Source organism: Lissotriton vulgaris, unplaced genomic scaffold (assembly GCF_964263255.1).
Source record: "Lissotriton vulgaris unplaced genomic scaffold, aLisVul1.2 SCAFFOLD_2860, whole genome shotgun sequence".
Lineage (NCBI taxonomy): Eukaryota > Metazoa > Chordata > Amphibia > Caudata > Salamandridae > Lissotriton > Lissotriton vulgaris.
Genome location: NW_028245954.1, coordinates 145169 through 169752, shown reverse-complemented (window position 1 = coordinate 169752; position 24584 = coordinate 145169). Strand labels below are relative to the sequence as shown.

The 24584-nt window shown below is 51.1% G+C and overlaps 1 protein-coding gene across 1 annotated transcript in view; it reads right to left on the bottom strand.

The window, feature by feature from the left end:
* Positions 1-24584, bottom strand: part of LOC147666207 (uncharacterized) — a 152210-nt gene that overhangs the window by 105689 nt on the left and 21937 nt on the right. Inside the window, exon 3 of the mRNA XM_086949213.1 lies at positions 155-211. Within this exon, the coding sequence (XP_086805339.1) occupies positions 155-211 (57 nt within the window). The remainder of the gene's footprint in view (positions 1-154; positions 212-24584) is intronic.

Genomic DNA, 24584 nt, shown 5'->3' with positions numbered 1-24584 from the left:
GTCTCTGGTCCTTTTTACCTTTCAAGGCCATGGCCCGCCTGTGTGGCCCTGAAACCCTCCCCGTCGGTCCCTCTGACTGCTCTCCATTGTGCCTTTAACCTTCCTCAGGGAAACGGGGCAGATTTCTGATTTCATGTGAAGTTTACGGACTTACCTGAGACTCCAGTTCCTTGGGAACAGGTGATAGCCGCCTCTGAGCTGCATACGTCGCCTGACGGAAGAGAAAATGCCAGAATTAAGACAAGGCTTTCTTTGTGACTACATGTTTTTAGACCGCATTACCCTTCCACTCTCCATATTCGCACTGCATATTTTCAACCTCAAAATGGCGCCTGTCCCAACTAAAGTTTGGAGCTCATGATAATCAGACGGCACCGTTGGTGTAGATCGGGTGACTGAAACCACAAGTTCCCTCCCTAGGGAGCAGAGATTTCCTTCAGACTCAAAGTAAAGTCATGGCTGATGCCGCAGACTAATATCTTCATTAAAATCTATGTTTATGATCCCAAAGCGCCAGAGAGCGAATCTGTCTCTCAAGCTGCAGAGTCCAGACACCAGAGTTATTCTGCCAGCCATGCACCTTTGCCAAGACTGGATCACTGCCCTGGAAACTGAGGGACTCTGTTGTGAAAGACCCTTGAAGCTATCCTGCCCAGATGTTTCAAATAATGTACATTAATGACAACGCATGGCCCAACGTAAGGCCTCTTCAAACAGCATGTTGGATGCAAATGGCAATGCAGGTTTGTGTTTGCGTGAGACTGCGTGCGGCGTCAGGTGATAGGGTGACCAACTGGCATGGGCGCAAATTCAGGACAGTGAGTGCAAAAATTCAGGACAAAGGGTCAAAATTCAGGCCAAAAATTTGGGACATGTCAGAATTCAGGACAAAAATTCGGGACAAAAGTTACGTTTTACAGACACATCAGAGGAGGCCGCGCTATATTACATAAGTAAATAGCCAACCAACACAAGTCAAAATAAGTTTATATTAGACTGAGACAACCTTGCTCTCCATCTGTCGTGTGTGCGAGTGAAACTTAAACACCTGAGTTTGCATATTTACAACAACAAAAAAATGAAGAAAAAGATCAAAGCAGAAGGCTTATCAGATCTTACATACCCCCTCTCCCCCATTGAAAAAGAACACCCGATCCGATCAATCATCCCAAGGGGATGTGATGTGTAAAAGCTAAGGGGGCTCGAGGGTCAGGGTAAACATTATCACTGCTTGTGTGACAGTTTAAGAGGCTAACAGTGGATGCACCTGGGTAACACGTGCCAAAATGAAACCTCCATCTCCACAGAGCTTGGCCCCTAGTGACATGACAGGAGCCAATAAACAAAAGCAGTTTGCCATGTCCTGGGCTCTGGAGGGAGGAGGCCCAGCAAATGCTGTCACTGCACAAAGAGGCTCATTATAATTCTGTATGTGATAACTAGGCCGACATACAGAATTATAATAGGTAGATAGCAGACTGTGCCAGGTCCGGTTGGGGCTGCTGCAGGCCACTGATAACAGCAGGAGCTGGCCCATGCAGTTAGAGTTACGCTACTCTCAGCTGCTTGACGGGAGACAGCTCGCTCCGATTTCTGAATTTACGTACAGAAGGCGTCCTTGAAAGAATTCCTCACGGACAATGGACAAGAGGCCCAAATAACAGGCAGTCCATGAAATTTAAGACGGTTGGTCATCCTAGTCAGGTGACAGGTCCGAGGTGCATGTAGGAGGGAAGGGAGAGCCTATGGGTTCCAGTAATGGGTGGCAGTGATGCAGCTGCACTTCCGGAGAAAGGGATGCAGCAACGTTTCACTTAGCAGCAAGGTCTGGTGATCCAGAGGCTGCGTTGGCTTGTCTGTCAGTATGCCCTAGGAGGGGCTTTTGATTGGCCAGTTAAATGTGCTGCATGAGTGCTTCATCACTTTGACTCAGGGGCATAACAAACACCCCCGCAGCCCCCGCTGTGGGGGGGGGGGTCCCCAGTCTCCAGTACACAAAGGGGGCCCCCTCAGCTCATTTGCAGAGAGCTGTGAAAGGCTCTAAAACAGCAGCTGCGTCTGCAGCCTGCTCTGAGCTCCTCGGCTGACCCAGGACTGAAGAGTAACAAAGTAACAATTTACATTGTTTCTCTTCAGTCAGAGCAGCCAGGCCTCTGAAAAGGGTGGGGGCCCTCAGAGAGAGAGTTCTCTACTGCTCAAGGTCTTAGAAGGGAGGAGGCAGCACAGTGCCGACTGGAGCAGGAGAATATTTGCACCTCAATGAATTAACACGAGAGAGCTGTGGGAAGGGCTGGGGTGGCAGAAGTACAGGAGAGTTGTCAATCCTGGGGGGTCGCTGGCGACATGCAGGCTGCACATTCATCATGCTTTGCCTGCTGCAGGGTCGGACCCTGCCTGCCTGTCAAAGATGTCTCACCAAAGAACCGTTTTCTTGCTGCTGCTCTGGGCAGGAGGGGTGCAGTGCCAGCAGAAAAGAGGTAAGAGTGGACAGGAGCAGATGAGATGGGTGCCTGCCAACCCCATCAATTTTATGTGGGGAATAACAAAGTTTCTATAACTTTGCTTACAATTATTTGTTTTTAATCATGGTGTGCGGTCCAGATGTGGATCACCATCTAGCCGTACATAAGGGAAGCACCAGGCAGTTGCACTGTGCAGGGCAATGCTTCTCTTAACTGTTGTTTTCATTTTAAGGGGTTCCGTTTGAAGATGTTATAGATTTGACAAGGCAAGTTATAAAGCTGTTCTTCCTGTGTAATTTAGGAATCTGCACAGTGCTTTTAGGGGCTGTCCTTGCGCAGTTCGGAACTGTAAATGCACTGGTTGCAGTTTCCCGAAGTGCAGCAGGTACAGTGGCACCAGGCCCAGCAGTGTGAGGGCCCACTCTATCGCTGTTAAAGCTGTGTTTTTTTCCCATGCCCGATGGCGGTAGCAATTCCTTGCTTGCATTAAGGCACATGGCACCCTTGCTGCTCTACTGCAAATGCACATACAGTAACTTGAAACAGCTCTTAACATTGTGAATCCATGAATGGTACAGTTATTATTTTACGCATTTACATCTCCTGTAGAGTGATGGTGATGGGACTATACCAATCTCTGATCACACTGTGTTTCCAAGTAGTGGAGTTGTGATTAAAAAAATATTACCATTAATTCAACAGTCAGCGTCCAACAAGTGCACAACTGACTTTTTATGGGACAGACATTGGATTGCCTTACCTTGTCAGCTAAATCGAATCCCCATTGCAATTATATGTAAAGTAAAAAACGGTAACGTATTTTGTCCCATTATAACCGTCTTTTTCTATGTGTCCCATTTGGGAGATAAAGTGACAAATCCATTTGCTCAGGTTCACACATTGGGTAAAGCGTGTAATAGGATTGAATTCCAGGCCGCCTGTTTCCACTGTCTGCACTTAGCCACTGAATCGCATCTGACTCCCTGTGACCTCTCTGCTGCTGGGTGACTCTAGTGGACAAGGGTCCGCTTTGTTGAATGTTGTGCAGATGTTGCAGATGTTTTTCTGCTGAACAGGGACCACTGCTGTCGGTACATTGGGGTGCAGATGCACCCTTTCCAACTTACCCAACCCCCTTGCAGTTTCCTATGCAGGTGGCGGGTCCCGCTGGTGCGCTAAGCAATGGCAAATTATGTGGAATTATGGGGCACAGTCTTTGGCAAGGCTTTCTTGCCAGGAATCCCATTGGTATGCAAAATGCAAAGCTTTATAATGTATGCACATTGACTTGCTCCTGTTGAAAAATGTATTAACCAACACTTGTTGATTTAGTCTTAATTGAATCACTAATCAACATGTTATTAACACTCATAGAGTAAAGTAGTTTGTGTAAAACTACAGGGGATAGAATGTGGCCTATCGGCTAAAGCGGTCGACCTTGGAGCTGGGGAACCTGGTTCAAGTCTCGGCAGGGACGCTCAACATTCTGTGATTCTGAGCAAATCACTTAATCTCCCTGGTGCTCATGCAAAGCGCCCTGATACCCTCAGGTCTAGTTCGCCCTATATAAAACGCCACACAAAAAAACAGGATCTGCTGAGATGCTTGGTAGGTAAAAAATCAGGGGCAGAGCTATCAGTGGTGCAGCCAGTGCAGTGGTGCTCACCTTGATTGCAGGTGGAGACTGCATTATTTTACTCATTGGCTGCTCAGATCAGTGTTTTTCCTCATATCTGGCCTGCACCAACCTCTCTGTTGCCACTCTCTGGACAGAAAGAAACTTGAAGGGCAGGTAGAAAAAAAGCAGACCAGCCACATATTGGCATCAGAGATGAGCAGTGGTTTAATTTTTAGATTATTTCTGAGAGGCTGTATCACGATGGTGCGTTGGCTGCTTGTCAGGAGTTGTGATGCTTTATAAGTGAGTGGCTCAGCATCAGCCATTCAATGACAGAGCAGTTCATAATCAAGACACTTTAGAGGAGGTGCTGAGAAGGCAGGTTAGGCATTTTTGGCACTTGCAATGTTTTCAGTTCGTTACTCACCACCAGGGCCAGCTTTAGCTCTGGTGGTGGCTGGTTCTACAGCATTTTGTGGGTGTCCTCCTCCAATTACCTCCTCCTCGGATTCCCTCACTGCTATCTGTCAAAAGTGCCCCTCATCTCTCTATAATTAAACAACAGGGGGTGGTGATGGACAGAGTTTCTGAATTAAGCAGAATACTCTCACCCAGTCAAGAGATCAGGGCTTAATCCAACACCTTTTTTTAGCTCACTGCACCATCCCAGCTCAGAACCTGGCTATATGCAAATTAGTCTGTCCCTGGCCCAGTGTATCATGGGAACAGGGCAAACCAAACTACCAAGCCAATTCTTTCACTGGGAAGGAAACAAGCTACCGGGGACCGTTTTCTGGCATTTCAGCCGTCTTCGGCCCGGCTTGCTTGAATCCTGATGGTGCAATGAGCTAGGGACTCACGTCTGAGTATACACTTCCACGCTTATGGTGGACAAAATAATTAAACAACAGGGGGTGGTGATGGACAGAGTTTCTGAATTAAGCAGAATACTCTCACCCAGTCAAGAGATCAGGGCTTAATCCAACACCGTTTTTTAGCTCACTGGACCATCCCAGCGCAGAACCTGGCTATATGCAATTTTTTAAAAAATCTGTTTATTAGCATAGTTTCGAGAGCAGTAGCAGCATACAGTTTCATACATACAAGTGCAATGTTAATCACGGTGTCACATGCATGCGACTGCTCGGAGCACATATATAAACATAGTACATTCGATTTTCTTCCTTATGATGTCGGTGAACTAGATTCATCTAACAAAACCCCTTCTAACCCCGAACCCTCCCTCCACCCCAACAAAATCCCTCCCTTCACTCTCTCGGCAGATACACATTTGAGATATCGACATATGGGTCACCAGCAACGGTCTGACGCACAGTGTATGCTTTAATGTAACACACAGGTAGGGTGTGAGAATGTAAACGTAGGGACGGGGGGCGCCCGAATCCCATCTTTGTGCACCGTGGGTAGTGGCCGTGCATGGGGAGGTGGCTCGGGGTATAGTACTATTCTAAGCTGCTAATCACCAGCGTCTTCTTCCCCACTGTCATTGCCAGTCTCAAAGACCCCCAAAATGTCAAACCACTCCAGTGATATCGGGATTTTCCGAAGGCCTCTACTCTCCTCTCTCTGTAGTGCCTCGCCCTCAGCCTTACCCCAGCGCACTACTTCCGCCCGCCATAAGTCAGGGTTAGGTGGTGTAGATGATTTCCATCTCATCGTGATGGCACGCTTCGCTAGTAACAGGGCCAGGTCTGAGAAGCGCGCCGTCACTGTCCTGGTGCGTGTCGGCGGTCCCAGTCCTAGGAGTGTACACTCCAGTGTAGGTGGTCGGGGAAGGGTACCAGTCGTCTCAAGCGAGGCATGGACAGTGGTCCAGAAATACCCCAATTTAGGGCATTGCCACAGCATATGTACCAACGATGCGTCGTCTGCGTCGCATCGGGGGCAGTTACTCCTGGTTGCAGGGAACATCACATGCAGACGGTGTGGAGTCAGGTAAGCTCTATGTAGCAACATCAGTTGGATGAACTTGTATTTGGGGTTCCTAGCTACTTTCCTAGGGAATTGAAGTATGCGCTCCCACTCCTTGTCTCGCAGTGGCCTCCCAATGTCTATTTCCCACTTCGCCCGCAGTGATGTCAGTGGAAGTGCCCTCCCTGATTTGATGCTAGCTGTGAGCCATCTGGTCAGGTGGCCGCCCGTTCCCATGAGGTAGAGTATGGAGACGAGGGGGTTCGTGTCAGGTTCCCGTCCGTTGGGCGACCATGTGCGTGCGATGTAGTGTCGGAGTCCGGTGTACAGGAGGAAGGAGCCGTTGGGGACGCCCTGAGTGGTTCTGAAGTCCTCGAAGGATAACAGGTGGCCCTCCGCAAACAGGTCACCTATGTGCGTCACACCTGCGTCATGCCAGGGCTCCAGTAGGGTCGCCGTGAGTGTGCCCGAGCCTAATGGTATGCCCAATAGTGGGACCGTGGGGGCATAGGGTGTCCCAGGGGACGTGTATTTCAACGCCTTCCGCCAATACGTGATCGCCAGTTTAAGAAGGGGCAGAGCGTTTCTAGGTAGATCCGAGCCAGGTAGGAGCAAGATGTGCACTCTCCCCTTGGCATGGTCGTCCACCGACATATTAATCTCATGAAGATTGCGGCCCGCCACCCAGTAGGCTAGCCATTGTAGTTGACACGCGTAATTATAAGCTCTGAAGTCCGGTAAGCCCATGCCTCCGGAGCCGGAGGGGAGTTGCAGTTTGGCCAGACCTATGCGTCTGCGGCCGCATCCCCACACAAGTTCGGTGAGCAGGGAGTCAAGGGTCTTAAACGTCGGCGCCGGGATCTGGAAAGGCAGGTTGGTGAAGTAGTAGATAAGACGGGGGAGCATCACCATCTTGGAAACTGCCACTCTACCGGGTATCGAGAGCGGCAACGTTAGCCAAAATTGAATCTGTGACTTGAGCGATCTAATGGCCTTCCCCAAATTGCCGTCTATCATCATGCCCGCCTCCCGGTATATCTGTATTCCAAGGTATCGGAACGTGGTTTCCACCATCTGGAACACATGGGGGGCGAAAGGTAAGGGGGTCGGCCCATCTGCGGCTGCAAATGTGAACCCGTAGGACTTAGCCTCGCTGATGGCGAGGCCAGAGATCTCTCTGAAATCCTCGAAAACCCGGGAAACTGGGCTCAGGTCACCCCTCAGGTCACGGAGATATAAAATGATATCATCCGCATATGCAGATACAATGTGGTCCATACCATGCCGTCGTATGCCATAACGGGGGGCCATTAACCTGAGCCTGCAGAGCAAAGGTTCAAGGGCAAGGATGAATAGGAGAGGGGAGAGCGGGCAGCCCTGCCTGGTGCCCCTGGCAATGGCCATGGGGCCTGAGATTTGACTAGAGGTGCGCACCCGGGCCGTGGGGATGATGTACAGTAGTCTGACCCAAGCTAGGAATTTGTGCGGTATCCCGAAGCTTGATAGGGTGGCAAACATATAGTCCCACCTTAAGGAGTCAAAGGCTTGTTTTAGGTCTAGAGAAATGCATCCTTCGGAGTCTGCGTCGAAGTTGTTTCCGAGCATGAGTTGGGCCAAGCGCCTAAGGTTCATGGCCGTATTACGGCCCGTTACAAACCCGCATTGATCCGGGTGGACCAGTTGAGGCACATATCGCACGAGTCTCGTCGCTAGCACCTTGCTCAATATTTTAGAGTCGGTATTGAGAAGGGACAGGGGTCTGTAATCGGCCATGTGTAGACCATCTTTGGCCGGTTTCAAGAGGGAAGTGATCAGTGCCTGCATGGATGATTGCGGCATCGAGGACGTGCGCAAGGCTTCTAGATAAACCGTGTGTAACCGTGGGGCCAGGAGGTCAATATAAGTGGCGTAGAATTCCGCTGGCAGGCCGTCCGTAGCAGGGGCCTTACCCTTCGGAAGGGCTCTGATCGCTTGTCTGATTTCTGCCACCGATATAATACGCTTCAAGTCTTTGTTCTGGTCGATAAGTAAGTTGTGGGAGAGCTAGACCCTCCATGAAGGCCGCAAGTGCGGGTTCCGACAAGGGTTGTGGGGGGCTATATAGCGCGGTGTAATAATCCTTAAACGCCGTGTTAATCCCTATTTGAGTGGTAACCGGGTGGCCAGATTGGTCCAAAACTCTCAGAATGGGGTGGCTGATCGGGGAGTCCCGCAGGAGGCGTGCTAGTAGTGTACCGGCTCGGTCGGCCTGTGTGTGCTGTCTGTTTGTGTACTCCCTATAATCTATAAGCCGCAGTTCTTCGAGTAGCTCCGCGTGCCTAATGTGCGCCTCTTGCAGTGGTGTAAAGGGAGCATTGGTGCCCGCTGCCTCGTTCTCTAGGGACGCTAGTGAACCTTCTACCTCCTTTAGCTGGCCTATCACCTCCCGTTTCCTCCCCACCTTAACAGTCATAGCAGTCCCCCTGAGACAGACTTTGAAAGCGTCCCACTCTATCTGCCGCGAGCTGGCTGTGTGTGTATTCGTGGAGAAGTAGGTATCTATAGTGTCGGACAGAGCAGATCGGAAGACCGAGTCCTCGAGGAGGTCAGGAGACAGTCGCCAGGTTGGGATGGGGGCCAGGCGCCTGCCCCACTGCCAAGTGATTTCCACGGGGTTGTGATCTGAGAGTGTCTTCCCCATGTGCTGGGCTTGGACAATCAGTTCTGTGAGGGGACGGGAGCAGAAGACATGATCGATTCTGGTATGGAGCTGGTGGGGAGGGGAGAAGAAGGTGTATTCCCTTTCCATAGGGTGCATGTTGCGCCACACATCCGCCAAGTCCCAACCCTCAGCCCAACTGGCAAGCGCATCAGCCTGTTTCTTGCTCTCGGTAGCCTGCAAAGGAGGGTGCGATCTATCTAACATGACATCAAGCACAGTGTTGAAATCACCCCCAACAATCCAGCTATGATCAGCCCAGTCCGCCAGCACCCCGTTGAAAGTAAACAGGAAGTCCGACTGATTTGTGTTAGGTGAATATACACAACCAATAACAACCGCCTCCCCGTCCAACAGTCCCCGCACAAAAACATATCGACCCTCATGATCAACCCGTTGTTCCAGCAGCTGGAAGGGGAGAGAGCCACGTAACCAAATCGCACCCCCCCTCGAAAATGCAGAATATGAAGTGGCGAAGAGCTGTCCTCTCCATTTCTTGCGCAACTTCGCCGCCTCAGCAGCGTTCAATTGTGTCTCTTGCAAGCATGCAATCTGAGTCCCCCTTCGGTTGAGTTGTGCCAGGATTCTGTGCCGTTTATGCACTGATCCCATGCCACGCACGTTCCAGGTGCACAATTGGTAAGTGTTAAGAGGCCCCATTCCCATCTGTGTGGTGCTGTAATATGTACCAACTGGGCGACCCCATATGTCCTGCAGTGTTAATAGGTGAGAGTGTCTCGCAGCCAAGTGTTCCCTGAACAAAAAGGTCCCTGAGCCAACGTACCCAGGGGCCAAACCGAGGTGCCCAACGTGGGCACAATTCAGTCAAGTTCGTGTGCATACCGGGGGTGGTAGGCCTCCGTCGATGGGCACTGAACTGTCTGCGTGGGCACGACAGCCCACTATACAATGGGCCCCCGCACATACAACCCACTTTGTGTAAAGGAGGGGAATAGTCATACGTTACCACCTTGAGAGGATCAATCGCGTCGTAGTTCAGAACTCCTCTGCCATCTGGGCCGTGATCTTCGGGAAGAGCTGCAAGCTGTCGATTGAGCCAGACACCTCAGTGTGGGTGTCGGTGGTGACGGTGAGTCTGTCTCCGGTTGCTCCTGCGTCGTGGGCGGCCAGTGCCTCCTCTGTTAGACGTTGATGCAGGGAGGCAGACGGGTGTCCTGCTGTCCGGCGTTCGGGAGGATGCGTCGTTGTCGATGCGCCGTGGGGCGAGTGATGTCCGGGGCTGCGAGCGTCGTCCTGCCGGCCCGGCGAGCCCCCTCGGGCGTCACTGTGGTGGTCGGTGAACGGGTCCTGTGATGCCGGCGGTGTCAAGGTGACCTCCATCCACTCCGCCGCTTCCTCAGGCGAGTCAAAAAAATGGGATTTGTTATTATGCAGGATTTTGAGCCGAGCAGGGAACAAAAGCGCATATTTCATGTTTCTGTCCCGCAACTTGCGTTTAACCCCCAAGAGTCGGACCTGGCCCGCTGAACCGTGGGCGTGAAATCGGGGTAGATCGATATGTTCCTGTCCTCGAAGCGTATCGGTGCTTCCTCCCTGGCCGCCCGCAGGACGGTGTCGCGGTCTCTGAAGTGGAGGAGACGAGCGATCAGGGGGCGAGGGGGTGCCCCTGGTTGCGGGGGCCGCGACGGCATCCTGTGAGCCCTCTCCACACTGTAGAGGGCGGTGAGATCTCTCTGGCCCACCAGTTTCTTTAGCCAATCTTCCACAAATTGCGTGGGGTCTCTCCCCTCGCTCCTTTCCGGAATGCCTAGGATGCGGACGTTGTTGCGGCGGGCTCGTCCTTCTGCATCGTCCACTCTACCCCACAGTTGCTTTAATTGCTTCTCTACCTTCTCTAATTTCGTGGAGTGTTCCGTCTGCTGCGGGATTAGGTCGTCCAGCGCTATTTTTTGCTCCGCCACTCGGTCCGCCAGCTTGTTGTGATCAGCCTTTAATAGGGATAGGCCAGTCGCCATACTGTCAATGCGCGATTCTAGCGCTTCGGGCGTCGCGCGTATTTCATTCAAGATCAGATCCAGTTTGGCGTCTTGGGACCCTTTACCGGTCGGAGGGATGATATCCACGTTGGAGGAGGCCAGCGGGTCCTCAGAGCCCGTGGACTGCACGTCCGTTCGGGCACCCTGGTCCTGTGGTTTGCCCCTGTTTCTGCCCATAGTTCTTGTTAGCAGGGTGGCGATGCAGTGGATGCAGCAGGCCGCCGCGATCCCACAAAGAGTCCAGCAGAGGATATGCGAGGACCAGCCACTTACTAGGTAGAGGCAGGCGTGGCGAGGGCCCCAGGGCTGGCGGGGGGTGATGTAGTCTATCTCGGCAAGGTGTCTGCGTGGGGTGGGTCGGCACGTCGCCGAAGGCTTTACATGTAGGCGCGACCCTAGCGCCGTAGAGGTGTCGTAGGAGAGGATGCGACGGGGTCTAGGCCACAGGAGAGTGTGTCTGTCGTGCCTTGAGGAGGCGCGGCGAAGGTCAGGGCTGCAGCGCCGGAATAAAAGGTCCAAGCGCGTGGCGCACTACCCCCCCAGGGCCCCGGCACCTGTGGTCAGTGGGTTCTCAATATGCGTCACCTTGCGTCACGTGTCCGCTCCCGGTCCTCGTTCCGATGTCACTGGGGCATGCAAATTGGGTCCTTCATGGTCCAAGGGCCTCCACCAGGCCCCTTCGTGCAGGCAAAATGGCGCCAGAAAGTTCCCGTTGCCTGGCCGATCTTCAAATACGATGCGGCGTAGGCAGCCGGTTCACGGCGTTGGCGGTAGGGTGATTGCGCCACTCGCACTGCTGTCTCAGTCGCAGCGGCGGGACGCTGGAGGTTCACTGGCTCTCCGGGCGGGCGGGCGGGAGGATGGTCCGGTGGTGTCCCCGCGTCACAGAGGGGGCCGTTCAGCAAGCAGCCTGTCCGTGCTGGAGTGGCTAGGCATGGAGGGGCAGCGGAGCCGCAGTGAGGGTGAGCACCGCAGCGCACTCCGGAGCCGGCTGGGAGAGCAGTGGAGATCCGAGTCTGGGTCCCAAATGGACCGCAAAGGAGGCTGTGGGCGGGCCGGCCAGGCCGATAACTTTAGGACGGGGCTTCGCCTCGGTCTACAGGCCGCACCAGGTCCCGCCGCCGGAGCTCAGGAACGGAGACGTCTCAGAGGGGCTAAGTTGCACCGCTTCCTTCCGTCGGCCTCCGGAGACAGCCTATGTCGAAATCAGGTGGGTTGCAGGCGGGGAAGTGCAGGATATTTAGCTCGTGTTTAGGGCTTAGGACGGAGCTAACAAACTACACGTCCACCATTGACGGCTCCAGGCCACGCCCCATCACCTGGCTATATGCAAATTAGTCTGTCCCTGGCCCAGTGTATCATGGGAACAGGGCAAACCAAACTACCAAGCCAATTCTTTCACTGGGAAGGAAACAAGCTACTGGGGACCGGTTTCTGGCATTTCAGCCATCTTCGGCCCGGCTTGCTTGAATCCTGATGGTGCAATGAGCTAGGGACTCACGTCTAAGTAGACCCTTCCACGCTTATGGTTGACAAAATAATTAAACAACAGGGGGTGGTGATGGACAGAGTTTCTGAATTAAGCAGAATACTCTCACCCAGTCAAGAGATCAGGGCTTAATCCAACACCGTTTTTTAGCTCACTGCACCATCCCAGCTCAGAACCTGGCTATATGCAAATTAGTCTGTCCCTGGCCCAGTGTATCATGGGAACAGGGCAAACCAAACTACCAAGCCAATTCTTTCACTGGGAAGGAAACAAGCTACCGGGGACCGGTTTCTGGCATTTCAGCCGTTTTCGGCCCGGCTTGCTTGAATCCTGATGGTGCAATGAGCTAGGGACTCATGTCTGAGTATACCCTTCCACGCTTATGGTGGACAAAATAATTAAACAACAGGGGGTGGTGATGGACAGAGTTTCTGAATTAAGCAGAATACTCTCACCCAGTCAAGAGATCAGGGCTTAATCCAACACCGTTTTTTAGCTCACTGCACCATCCCAGCTCAGAACCTGGCTATATGCAAATTAGTCTGTCCCTGGCCCAGTGTATCATGGGAACAGGGCAAACCAAACTACCAAGCCAATTCTTTCACTGGGAAGGAAACAAGCTACCGGGGACCGGTTTCTGGCATTTCAGCCGTTTTCGGCTTGGCTTGCTTGAATCCTGATGGTGCAATGAGCTAGGGACTCATGTCTGAGTATACCCTTCCACGCTTATGGTGGACAAAATAATTAAACAACAGGGGGTGGTGATGGACAGAGTTTCTGAATTAAGCAGAATACTCTCACCCAGTCAAGAGATCAGGGCTTAATCCAACACCGTTTTTTAGCTCACTGCACCATCCCAGCGCAGAACCTGGCTATATGCAAATTAGTCTGTCCCTGGCCCAGTGTATCATGGGAACAGGGCAAACCAAACTACCAAGCCAATTCTTTCACTGGGAAGGAAACAAGCTACCGGGGACCGGTTTCTGGCATTTCAGCCATCTTCGGCCCGGCTTGCTTGAATCCTGATGGTGCAATGAGCTAGGGACTCACGTCTGAGTAGACCCTTCCACGCTTATGGTGGACAAAATAATTAAACAACAGGGGGTGGTGATGGAGAGAGTTTCTGAATTAAGCAGAATACTCTCACCCAGTCAAGAGATCAGGGCTTAATCCAACACCGTTTTTTAGCTCACTGCACCATCCCAGCTCAGAACCTGGCTATATGCAAATTAGTCTGTCCCTGGCCCAGTGTATCATGGGAACAGGGCAAACCAAACTACCAAGCCAATTCTTTCACTGGGAAGGAAACAAGCTACCGGGGACCGGTTTCTGGCATTTCAGCCGTCTTCGGCCCGGCTTGCTTGAATCCTGATGGTGCAATGAGCTAGGGACTCACGTCTGAGTAGACCCTTCCACGCTTATGGTGGACAAAATAATTAAACAACAGGGGGTGGTGATGGACAGAGTTTCTGAATTAAGCAGAATACTCTCACCCAGTCAAGAGATCAGGGCTTAATCCAACACCATTTTTAGCTCACTGCACCATCCCAGCTCAGAACCTGGCTATATGCAAATTACTCTGTCCCTGGCCCAGTGTATCATGGGAACAGGGCAAACCAAACTACCAAGCCAATTCTTTCACTGGAAAGGAAACAAGCTACCGGGGACCGGTTTCTGGCATTTCAGCCATCTTCGGCCCGGCTTGCTTGAATCCTGATGGTGCAATGAGCTAGGGACTCATGTCTGAGTATACCCTTCCACGCTTGTGGTGGACAAAATAATTAAACAACAGGGGGTGGTGATGGACAGAGTTTCTGAATTAAGCAGAATACTCTCACCCAGTCAAGAGATCAGGGCTTAATCCAACACCGTTTTTTAGCTCACTGCACCATCCCATCTCAGAACCTGGCTATATGCAAATTAGTCTTTCCCTGGCCCAGTGTATCATGGGAACAGGGCAAACCAAACTACCAAGCCAATTCTTTCACTGGGAAAGAAACAAGCTACCGGGGACCGGTTTCTGGCATTTCAGCCGTCTTTGGCCCGGCTTGCTTGAATCCTGATGGTGCAATGAGCTAGGGACTCACGTCTGAGTAGACCCTTCCACGCTTATGGTGGACAAAATAATTAAACAACAGGGGGTGGTGATGGACAGAGTTTCTGAATTAAGCAGAATACTCTCACCCAGTCAAGAGATCAGGGCTTAATCCAACACCATTTTTAGCTCACTGCACCATCCCAGCTCAGAACCTGGCTATATGCAAATTAGTCTGTCCCTGGCCCAGTGTATCATGGGAACAGGGCAAACCAAACTACCAAGCTAATTCTTTCACTGGGAAGGAAACAAGCTACCGGGGACCGGTTTCTGGCATTTCAGCCGTCTTCAGCCCGGCTTGCTTGAATCCTGATGGTGCAATGAGCTAGGGACTCACGTCTGAGTATACCCTTCCACGCTTGTGGTGGACAAAATAATTAAACAACAGGGGGTGGTGATGGACAGAGTTTCTGAATTAAGCAGAATACTCTCACCCAGTCAAGAGATCAGGGCTTAATCCAACACCGTTTTTTAGCAAACTGCACCATCCCAGCTCAGAACCTGGCTATATGCAAATTAGTCTGTCCCTGGCCCAGTGTATCATGGGAACAGGGCAAACCAAACTACCAAGCCAATTCTTTCACTGGGAAGGAAACAAGCTACCGGGGACCGGTTTCTGGCATTTCAGCCGTCTTTGGCCCGGCTTGCTTGAATCCTGATGGTGCAATGAGCTAGGGACTCATGTCTGAGTAGACCCTTCCACGCTTATGGTGGACAAAATAATTAAACAACAGGGGGTGGTGATGGACAGAGTTTCTGAATTAAGCAGAATACTCTCACCCAGTCAAGAGATCAGGGCTTAATCCAACACCGTTTTTTAGCTCACTGCACCATCCCAGCGCAGAATCTGGCTATATGCAAATTAGCTTGTCCCTGGCCCAGTGTATCATGGGAACAGGGCAAACCAAACTACCAAGCCAATTCTTTCACTGGGAAGGAAACAAGCTACCGGGGGGCGGTTTCTGGCATTTCAGCCGTCTTCGGCCCGGCTTGCTTGAATCCTGATCGTGCAATGAGCTAGGGACTCGCGTCTGAGTATACCCTTCCACGCTTATGGTGGACAGAATAATTAAACAACAGGGGGTGGTGATGGACAGAGTTTCTGAATTAAGCAGAATACTCTCACCCAGTCAAGAGATCAGGGCTTAATCCAACACCGTTTTTTAGCTCACTGCACCATCCCAGCTCAGAACCTGGCTATATGCAAATTAGCCTGTCCCTGGCCCAGTGTATCATGGGAACAGGGCAAACCAAACTACCAAGCCAATTCTTTCACTGGAAAGGAAACAAGCTACCGGGGGCGGTTTCTGGCATTTCAGCACTGGTAAATTCCCAAAAGTCCTTTGCCAGAGATTGGATGCATGGGCCCCTCATTTTGTCAAAGTGTAACAACTTGTTCTGCAGGGAAGCAGGAAGCTTTTCCATCCCTGTGAGTTCCCATAGATTATGCAGCCAGTCAAAGTGAGACAACAATGCATCTGTGCCCCATTTGGCTTTGATGGGAGAAAATTACAAAAAACAATTTGATGGACAGAATGTAGATCAATGTCTTACATTCACCCCAGTACAAGGATCTGGGCCTAAATCCATCGTTTTTTGCACTCCACACCACCCTGGGTTAGATAATGGCTTGATGCAAATCAGCTCTGACCCTGTGCCCCATGGGAACAGTCCAGTCCGAACTACACAGCCATATCTTTCCCAGACCGGAATCAAGCATCCGAGGACCGGATCGGTTTCGAGGTAACACCTCTCATCAGCCCGGCTTGCTTGACTCCAGTGGTGTGGAGGCTCTGGGACCCACGTCTGAGCTACCCCAGTACACTCAGGGAGAAAATTACAAAAAACAATTTGATGGACAGAATGTAGATCAATGTCTTACATTCACCCCAGTACAAGGATCTGGGCCTAAATCCATCTTTTTTTGCACTCCACACCACCCTGGGTTAGATAATGGCTTTATGCAAATCAGCTCTGACCCTGTGCCCCATGGGAACAGTCCAGTCCGAACTACACAGCCATATCTTTCCCAGACCGGAATCAAGCATCCGAGGACCGGACCGGTTTCGAGGTAACACCTCTCATCAGCCCGGCTTGCTTGACTCCAGTGGTGTGGAGGCTCTGGGACCCACGTCTGAGCTACCCCAGTACACTCAGGGAGAAAATTACAAAAAACAATTTGATGGACAGAATGTAGATCAATGTCTTACATTCACCCCAGTACAAGGATCTGGGCCTAAATCCATCGTTTTTTGCACTCCACACCACCCTGGGTTAGATAATGGCTTTATGCAAATCAGCTCTGACCCTGTGCCCCATGGGAACAGTCCAGTCCGAACTACACAGCCATATCTTTCCCAGACCGGAATCAAGCATCCGAGGACCGGACCGTTTTCGAGGTAACACCTCTCATCAGCCCGGCTTGCTTGACTCCAGTGGTGTGGAGGCTCTGGGACCCACGTCTGAGCTACCCCAGTACACTCAGGGAGAAAATTACAAAAAACAATTTGATGGACAGAATGTAGATCAATGTCTTACATTCACCCCAGTACAAGGATCTGGGCCTAAATCCATCATTTTTTGCACTCCACACCACCCTGGGTTAGATAATGGCTTTATGCAAATCAGCTCTGACCCTGTGCCCCATGGGAACAGTCCAGTCCGAACTACACAGCCATATCTTTCCCAGACCGGAATCAAGCATCCGAGGACCGGACCAGTTTCGAGGTAACACCTCTCATCAGCCCGGCTTGCTTGCCTCCAGTGGTGTGGAGGCTCTGGGACCCACGTCTGAGCTACCCCAGTACACTCAGGGAGAAAATTACAAAAAACAATTTGATGGACAGAATGTAGATCAATGTCTTACATTCACCCCAGTACAAGGATCTGGGCCTAAATCCATCGTTTTTTGCACTCCACACCACCCTGGGTTAGATAATGGCTTTATGCAAATCAGCTCTGACCCTGTGCCCCATGGGAACAGTCCAGTCCAAACTACACAGCCATATCTTTCCCAGACCGGAATCAAGCATCCGAGGACCGGACCGGTTTCGAGGTAACACCTCTCATCAGCCCGGCTTGCTTGACTCCAGTGGTGTGGAGGCTCTGGGACCCACGTCTGAGCTACCCCAGTACACTCAGGGAGAAAATTACAAAAAACAATTTGATGGACAGAGTGTAGATCAATGTCTTACATTCACCCCAGTACAAGGATCTGGGCCTAAATCCATCGTTTTTTGCACTCCACACCACCCTGGGTTAGATAATGGCTTTATGCAAATCAGCTCTGACCCTGTGCCCCATGGGAACAGTCCAGTCCGAACTACACAGCCATATCTTTCCCAGACCGGAATCAAGCATCCGAGGACCGGACCGGTTTCGAGGTAACACCTCTCATCAGCCCGGCTTGCTTGACTCCAGTGGTGTGGAGGCTGTGGGACCCACGTCTGAGCTACCCCAGTACACTCAGGGAGAAAATTACAAAAAACAATTTGATGGACAGAATGTAGATCAATGTCTTACATTCACCCCAGTACAAGGATCTGGGCCTAAATCCATCGTTTTGTGCACTCCACACCACCCTGGGTTAGATAATGGCTTTATGCAAATCAGCTCTGACCCTGTGCCCCATGGGAACAGTCCAGTCCGAACTACACAGCCATATCTTTCCCAGACCGGAATCAAGCATCCGAGGACCGGACCGGTTTCGAGGTAACACCTCTCATCAGCCCAGCTTGCTTGACTCCAGTGGTGTGGAGGCTCTTGGACCCACGTCTGAGCTACCCCAGTACACTCAGGGAGAAAATTACAAAAAACAATTTGATGGACAGAATGTAGATCAATGTCTTACATTCACCCCAGTACAAGGATCTGGGCCTAAATCCATCGTTTTTTTGCACACCACACCACCCGGGGTTAGATAATGGCTTTATGCAAATCAGCTCTGACCCTGTGCCCCATGGGAACAGTCCAGTCCGAACTACACAGCCATATGTTTCCCAGACCGGAATCAAGCATCCGAGGACCGGACCGGTTTCGAGGTAACACCTCTCATCAGACCGGCTTGCTTGACTCCAGTGGTGTGGAGGCTCTGGGACCAACGTCTGAGCTACCCCAGTACACTCATGGAGAAAATTACAAAAAACAATTTGATGGACAGAATGTAGATCAATATCTTACATTCACCCAAGTACAAGGATCTGGGCCTAAATCCATCGTTTTTTGCACTCCACACCACCCTGTTGTGTTTGCATAATCCGCGCTAAGTGCGCTGGGGATGCCCAGACGTGGGTCCAGGCACTCCACACCACTGGAGCAAGCTAGCCGGGCTGATGAGAGGTGTTACCTCGAAACCGGTCCGGTCCTCGGATGCTTGACTCCGTTCTGGGAAGGACATGGCTTTTGTAGTTCGGACTGGACTGTTCCCATGGGGCACAGGGTCAGAGCTGATTTGCATATCGCCATTGTCTAACCCAGGGTGGTGTGGAGTGCAAAAAAACGATGGATTTGGGCCCAGATCTTTGGACTGGGTTGAGTGTGTGACATTGATCCACATTCGGTCCATCACCTGTTGTGTTTGCATATTCCGCCCTAAGTGCGCTGGGGATGCCCAGACGTGGGTCCCAGGCACTCCACACCACTGGAGTCAAGCTAGCCGGGCTGATGAGAGGTGTTACCTCGAAACCGGTCCGGTCCTCGGATGCTTGACTCCGTTCTGGGATGGACATGGCTTTTGTAGTTCGGACTGGACTGTTCCCATGGGGCACAGGGTCAGAGCTGATTTGCATATCGCCATTGTCTAACCCAGGGTGGTGTGGAGTGCAGAAAAACGATGGATTTGGGCCTAGATCTTTGGACTGGGTTGAGTGTGTGACATTGATCCACATTCGGTCCATCACCTGTTGTGTTTGCATATTCCGCCCTAAGTGCGCTGGGGATGCCCAGACGTGGGTCCCAGGCACTCCACACCACTGGAGTCAAGCTAGCCGGGCTGATGAGAGGTGTTACCTCGAAACCGGTCCGGTCCTCGGATGCTTGACTCCGTTCTGGGAAGGACATGGCTTTTGTAGTTCGGACTGGACTGTTCCCATGGGGCACAGGGTCAGAGCTGATTTGCATATCGCCATTGTCTAACCCAGGGTGGTGTGGAGTGCAAAAAAACGATGGATTTGGGCCCAGATCTTTGGACTGGGTTGAGTGTGTGACATTGATCCACATTCGGTCCATCACCTGTTGTGTTTGCATATTCCGCCCTAAGTGCGCTGGGGATGCCCAGACGTGGGTCCCAGGCACTCCACACCACTGGAGTCAAGCTAGCCGGGCTGATGAGAGGTGTTACCTCGAAACCGGTCCGGTCCTCGGATGCTTGACTCCGTTCAGGGAAGGACATGGCTTTTGTAGTTCGGACTGGACTGTTCCCATGGGGCACAGGGTCAGAGCTGATTTGCATATCGCCATTGTCTAACCCAAGGTGGTGTGGAGTGCAAAAAAACGATGGATTTGGGCCCAGATCTTTGGACTGGGTTGAGTGTGTGACATTGATCCACATTCGGTCCATCACCTGTTGTGTTTGCATATTCCGCCCTAAGTGCGCTGGGGATGCCCAGACGTGGGTCCCAGGCACTCCACACCACTGGAGTCAAGCTAGCCGGGCTGATGAGAGGTGTTACCTCGAAACCGGTCCGGTCCTCGGATGCTTGACTCCGTTCTGGGAAGGACATGGCTTTTGTAGTTCGGACTGGACTGTTCCCATGGGGCACAGGGTCAGAGCTGATTTGCATATTGCCATTGCCTAACCCAGGGTGGTGTGGAGTGCAAAAAAACGATGGATTTGGGCCCAGATCTTTGGACTGGGTTGAGTGTGTGACATTGATCCACATTTGGTCCATCACCTGTCGTGTTTGCATATTCCGCCCTAAGTGCGCTGGGGATGCCCAGACGTGGGTCCCAGGCACTCCACACCACTGGAGTCAAGCTAGCCGGGCTGATGAGAGGTGTTACCTCGAAACCGGTCCTGTCCTCGGATGCTTGACTCCGTTCTGGGAAGGACGTGGCTTTTGTAGTTCGGACTGGACTATTCCCATGGGGCACAGGGTCAGAGCTGATTTGCATATCGCCATTGTCTAACCCAGGGTGGTGTGGAGTGCAAAAAAACGATGGATTTGGGCCCAGATCTTTGGACTGGGTTGAGTGTGTGACATTGATCCACATTTGGTCCATCACCTGCCGTGTTTGCATATTCCGCCCTAAGTGCGCTGGGGATGCCCAGACGTGGGTCCCAGGCACTCCACACCACTGGAGTCAAGCTAGCCGGGCTGATGAGAGGTGTTACCTCGAAACCGGTCCGGTCCTCGGATGCTTGACTCCGTTCTGGGAAGGACATGGCTTTTGTAGTTCGGACTGGACTGTTCCCATGGGGCACAGGGTCAGAGCTGATTTGCATATCGCCATTGTCTAACCCAGGGTGGTGTGGAGTGCAAAAAAACGATGGATTTTGGCCCAGATCTTTGGACTGGGTTGAGTGTGTGACATTGATCCACATTCGGTCCATCACCTTTTGTGTTTGCATATTCCGCCCTAAGTGCGCTGGGGATGCCCAGACGTGGGTCCTAGGCACTCCACACCACTGGAGTCAAGCTAGCCGGGCTGATGAGAGGTGTTACCTCGAAACCGGTCCGGTCCTCGGATGCTTGACTCCGTTCTGGGAAGGACATGGCTTTTGTAGTTCGGACTGGACTGTTCCCATGGGGCACAGGGTCAGAGCTGATTTGCATATCGCCATTGTCTAACCCAGGGTGGTGTGGAGTGCAAAAAAACGATGGATTTGGGCCCAGATCTTTGGACTGGGTTGAGTGTGTGACATTGATCCACATTCGGTCCATCACCTGTTGTGTTTGCATATTCCGCCCTAAGTGCGCTGGGGATGCCCAGACGTGGGTCCTAGGCACTCCACACCACTGGAGTCAAGCTAGCCGGGCTGATGAGAGGTGTTACCTCGAAACCGGTCCGGTCCTCGGATGCTTGACTCCGTTCTGGGAAGGACATGGCTTTTGTAGTTTGGACTGGACTGTTCCCATGGGGCACAGGGTCAGAGCTGATTTGCATATCGCCATTGTCTAACCCAGGGTGGTGTGGAGTGCAAAAAAACGATGGATTTGGGCCCAGATCTTTGGACTGGGTTGAGTGTGTGACATTGATCCACATTCGGTCCATCACCTGTTGTGTTTCCATTTGGCTTTGATGACATGTTTAGCCCTGCACAAAGCTAAAACCCATTATTATTGCTTTCCCTTTGTTAGAGTGTAGAGGGTGTATTGGGGCATTGGGGACTCTCAGTAGGACGTAACTAGAAAGACAGGTTATATCTGTTTCAAACATTTAATTGATTTCTTTTAGACGGCCTATCAGTAGTGCTTGAGTTTGGGACAGAACCAGAGGAGATGACTCAGTGTGTCTGGGTGGCCAAAGTTGCATTAACAGCCATCAGGACTGTTGAGTTTCCATTTCACCTTCTGGCTGGGGTGTAGTACCAATAGTGTGTCACATTAAGCATTGCTTCTTTTCCTGAAGCACAGAATGAGGAGGTGTGCTCTATGTGGAGGATGTCATTCCATTTCTTTTAGATGAAGTGAAAGTCCTGCTCAGCTTCAGAGCTGCAGTGCTAGAATAGTTGCACAATTCCCATGTTTTGAATCGTGTACCCAGACCTGCCTTATCCAGTATTTCCCAGAGAAAAAGGCCAGTGCACTTGATCAAATACCTTGTCTCTGTCAATTGACAAGAGAAGTGCTGAGACTCACTCTACAGTGAACGTGTGTCTGTCTGTCAGTCTCTCAGACACCCTGGAAGAGAAAGCTGCACAGTGTGAAAGATTAGGTTTGTGACTGGTTGTCTTTGTCTTGATCGATTTAGAGAAATTTGGGGAAGACCCCTTGGATTGTTTCTGCAGGACAGAAGGTTGGGGAAAGAGGTCGGTCTTAGTTTTGGGCTGATTATCAATAAACCAGGAGTTTGGGACTCTAGTGAGTCTTGAGTAGCGGGATCACATGGTGGAAGGTTGGGTGTTGGCTGGAGATCCTTCTGTTGTTCTCTGAACATTAGCAGGTTGGACGGGTTGTATAGTTTGTTTCAAGGGCTGTCGGCAAACATTAAATGGATCAGCCCTCTGCAGAGTATTTTAAAGTGAGTTATTGGGAAGACGGTGTGGGGTTGGAACACAGCATATTGTTGGGGGTGATTTTACCTTGATCCAAAGTGGTGCTTATCAGTAAAAGGCTTTGTGAGGTAGTGGCGTGGAGATTGAAAAAGAAGCAAGAGCGAGTTGTTATCATCCAGGAAATACAACAATGGACTGTTTAAATACATCTTTCCAAGAATGGTAACAGACAGGTGCATGTGTTGAAAACCTCAGCACTGCCTGGTCTTTACAATTTATTATCAGAGTGTGGAAACCAATGAATTTGCAAAAATTAAAAGGCAGCAGTGAGAGATTCCAAGACCAGGTTTACTAATTTCACAGCTGATGGAAAATGTTGATAAGCCTACTCTGACCAAAAGAAGAGTGTACATCCTCTTTAAGCCAATGTGCTGACCTAAGAATGCACCTCATGCTCTTTTTTTACCTTTTCCTATGTTGGAATATGCCTGTTTTTTGGGAGTTGTGTCAATGTGGATGTCTCTGTATTTGAGGTATTGACCTCCTGTTTTTTTTTGTTTTTGTTTGCAGAAGAGTCCACAACAACATTGCTATGTTACTGGACAGAATACAACTAAAATGCTGTATGAGTGATAAGGGAAGTGAATGGATTTGAACAAGGCTATTATACATGGCCCAAAACAAAAAGGGCTTGTGGTGGGTCAGTAGTAGAGATATGATCCCCCATTCCAGTAAACTCCTCTCCTCCATCAGTGGCCTTTTTGTATGTGTGTGTCTGTGTGTGCGCGTGTGTGTGTGTGTATGTAGATGGAGAGAGAGAGAGAGATTCAAACATTTTAATCAAACAACAATGATTTGCTAGAAAAGGTAGTTGGACAATTTAATGTATGTGTCAAAATGCAGTGTCAGTTTTTTCTGTGTGGTCACCCAATACATTGATCAGCTGTGGTGGTCGCCACTACGGGAGACAGGACAAATAGCACTAGGGAACTGGCACCATCTGGTCTCTATAGAGACACCCGTGAAGACTCTGGAGTAAATAAATATAACCTTTGAGGCCAGGGGCTCTGAGAGAGTATGAGGAAGAAGAAGGGCAATAAGGTCTGTACAGGATTGATGAAGAGCATAGAGATAGATAAGAATGCACTGAGAGCGCCAATCAAGGGACAAAGTGAGAAAGTATGCAGGATAACTCACCAGGAATCCTCGTCACGCCACGGACCTCCGTTTCATCAGAGACCAGCCTGCTGAGCCGCTGCTGCTCGCCGGACCCGCTGCGCGGGTCCCGCTTCGCGGACTCAAGCGGCTGTGGGTCATTTGCTAGGGGCCTCGTTTGGACACCGGCAGGGCTGCAAGGGTAGAGCGGGTGGACTCCAAGTTCCAGGAGTCCCCGCGCGCCCGTTGTCAGCTGGGCTCCTCTCCCTGCCGGCCACGCCCCCTAGGTCATCCTTGTACATCTTTAAAAGGAGCAGTCTTTCCCGCTGCACGGGAGCGCGCGGGAGAAGCCCGGGACAAGGGCGGGACCGTCTGTGGCCGTCCGGGGCCGCTGGAGGCCGGGCTGGGCCAGGTTATTTTCATTTTACTTGCTGTAAGCAGTGACTAAGTCCTTTTACAATTGGGTTTGCTAGCACTGTAATTTAGCCTTTAACCCAATCCCCATTATTCTGTTTGGTTCATTGTTAACATGAGCCATTCTGCTCCTCCAGGTGTTAGTGTCTCTGTCTTGGGTCCCCTTGATAAGTTTTTTAAGAAATCTGCAAAGGAGGTCGATATGGACCTACTTCTGGCCGAAAGGAGAGCTGAGCGCAGACGTTCAATTGAGCAGTTAAAGAGTATCCCACTGCCAGTCCTTAATATTTCCAAGGATCTCCCCGCCCAAGGTTTGAGCGTTATTGATGCTGACATGACTGATCTCAATCTCACCCCTAGTATATTTCGGTTCCCTGCTATCTCCCCCCCCTGTAGTAGTGCTACTTGCGGTGGTCAGTTGGTCTGTCCCCCTATTAATCACTCTAGTATAATAGAAACAAATATCCCTGAGTCACATAGCAGGGAAGTAGATCCATCCCCTATGCTGTCCAACTTGTCTCTGGTTTGTATAGTCCCAGGAGAGACCATTCCAGAGGCGAATGGCCTAA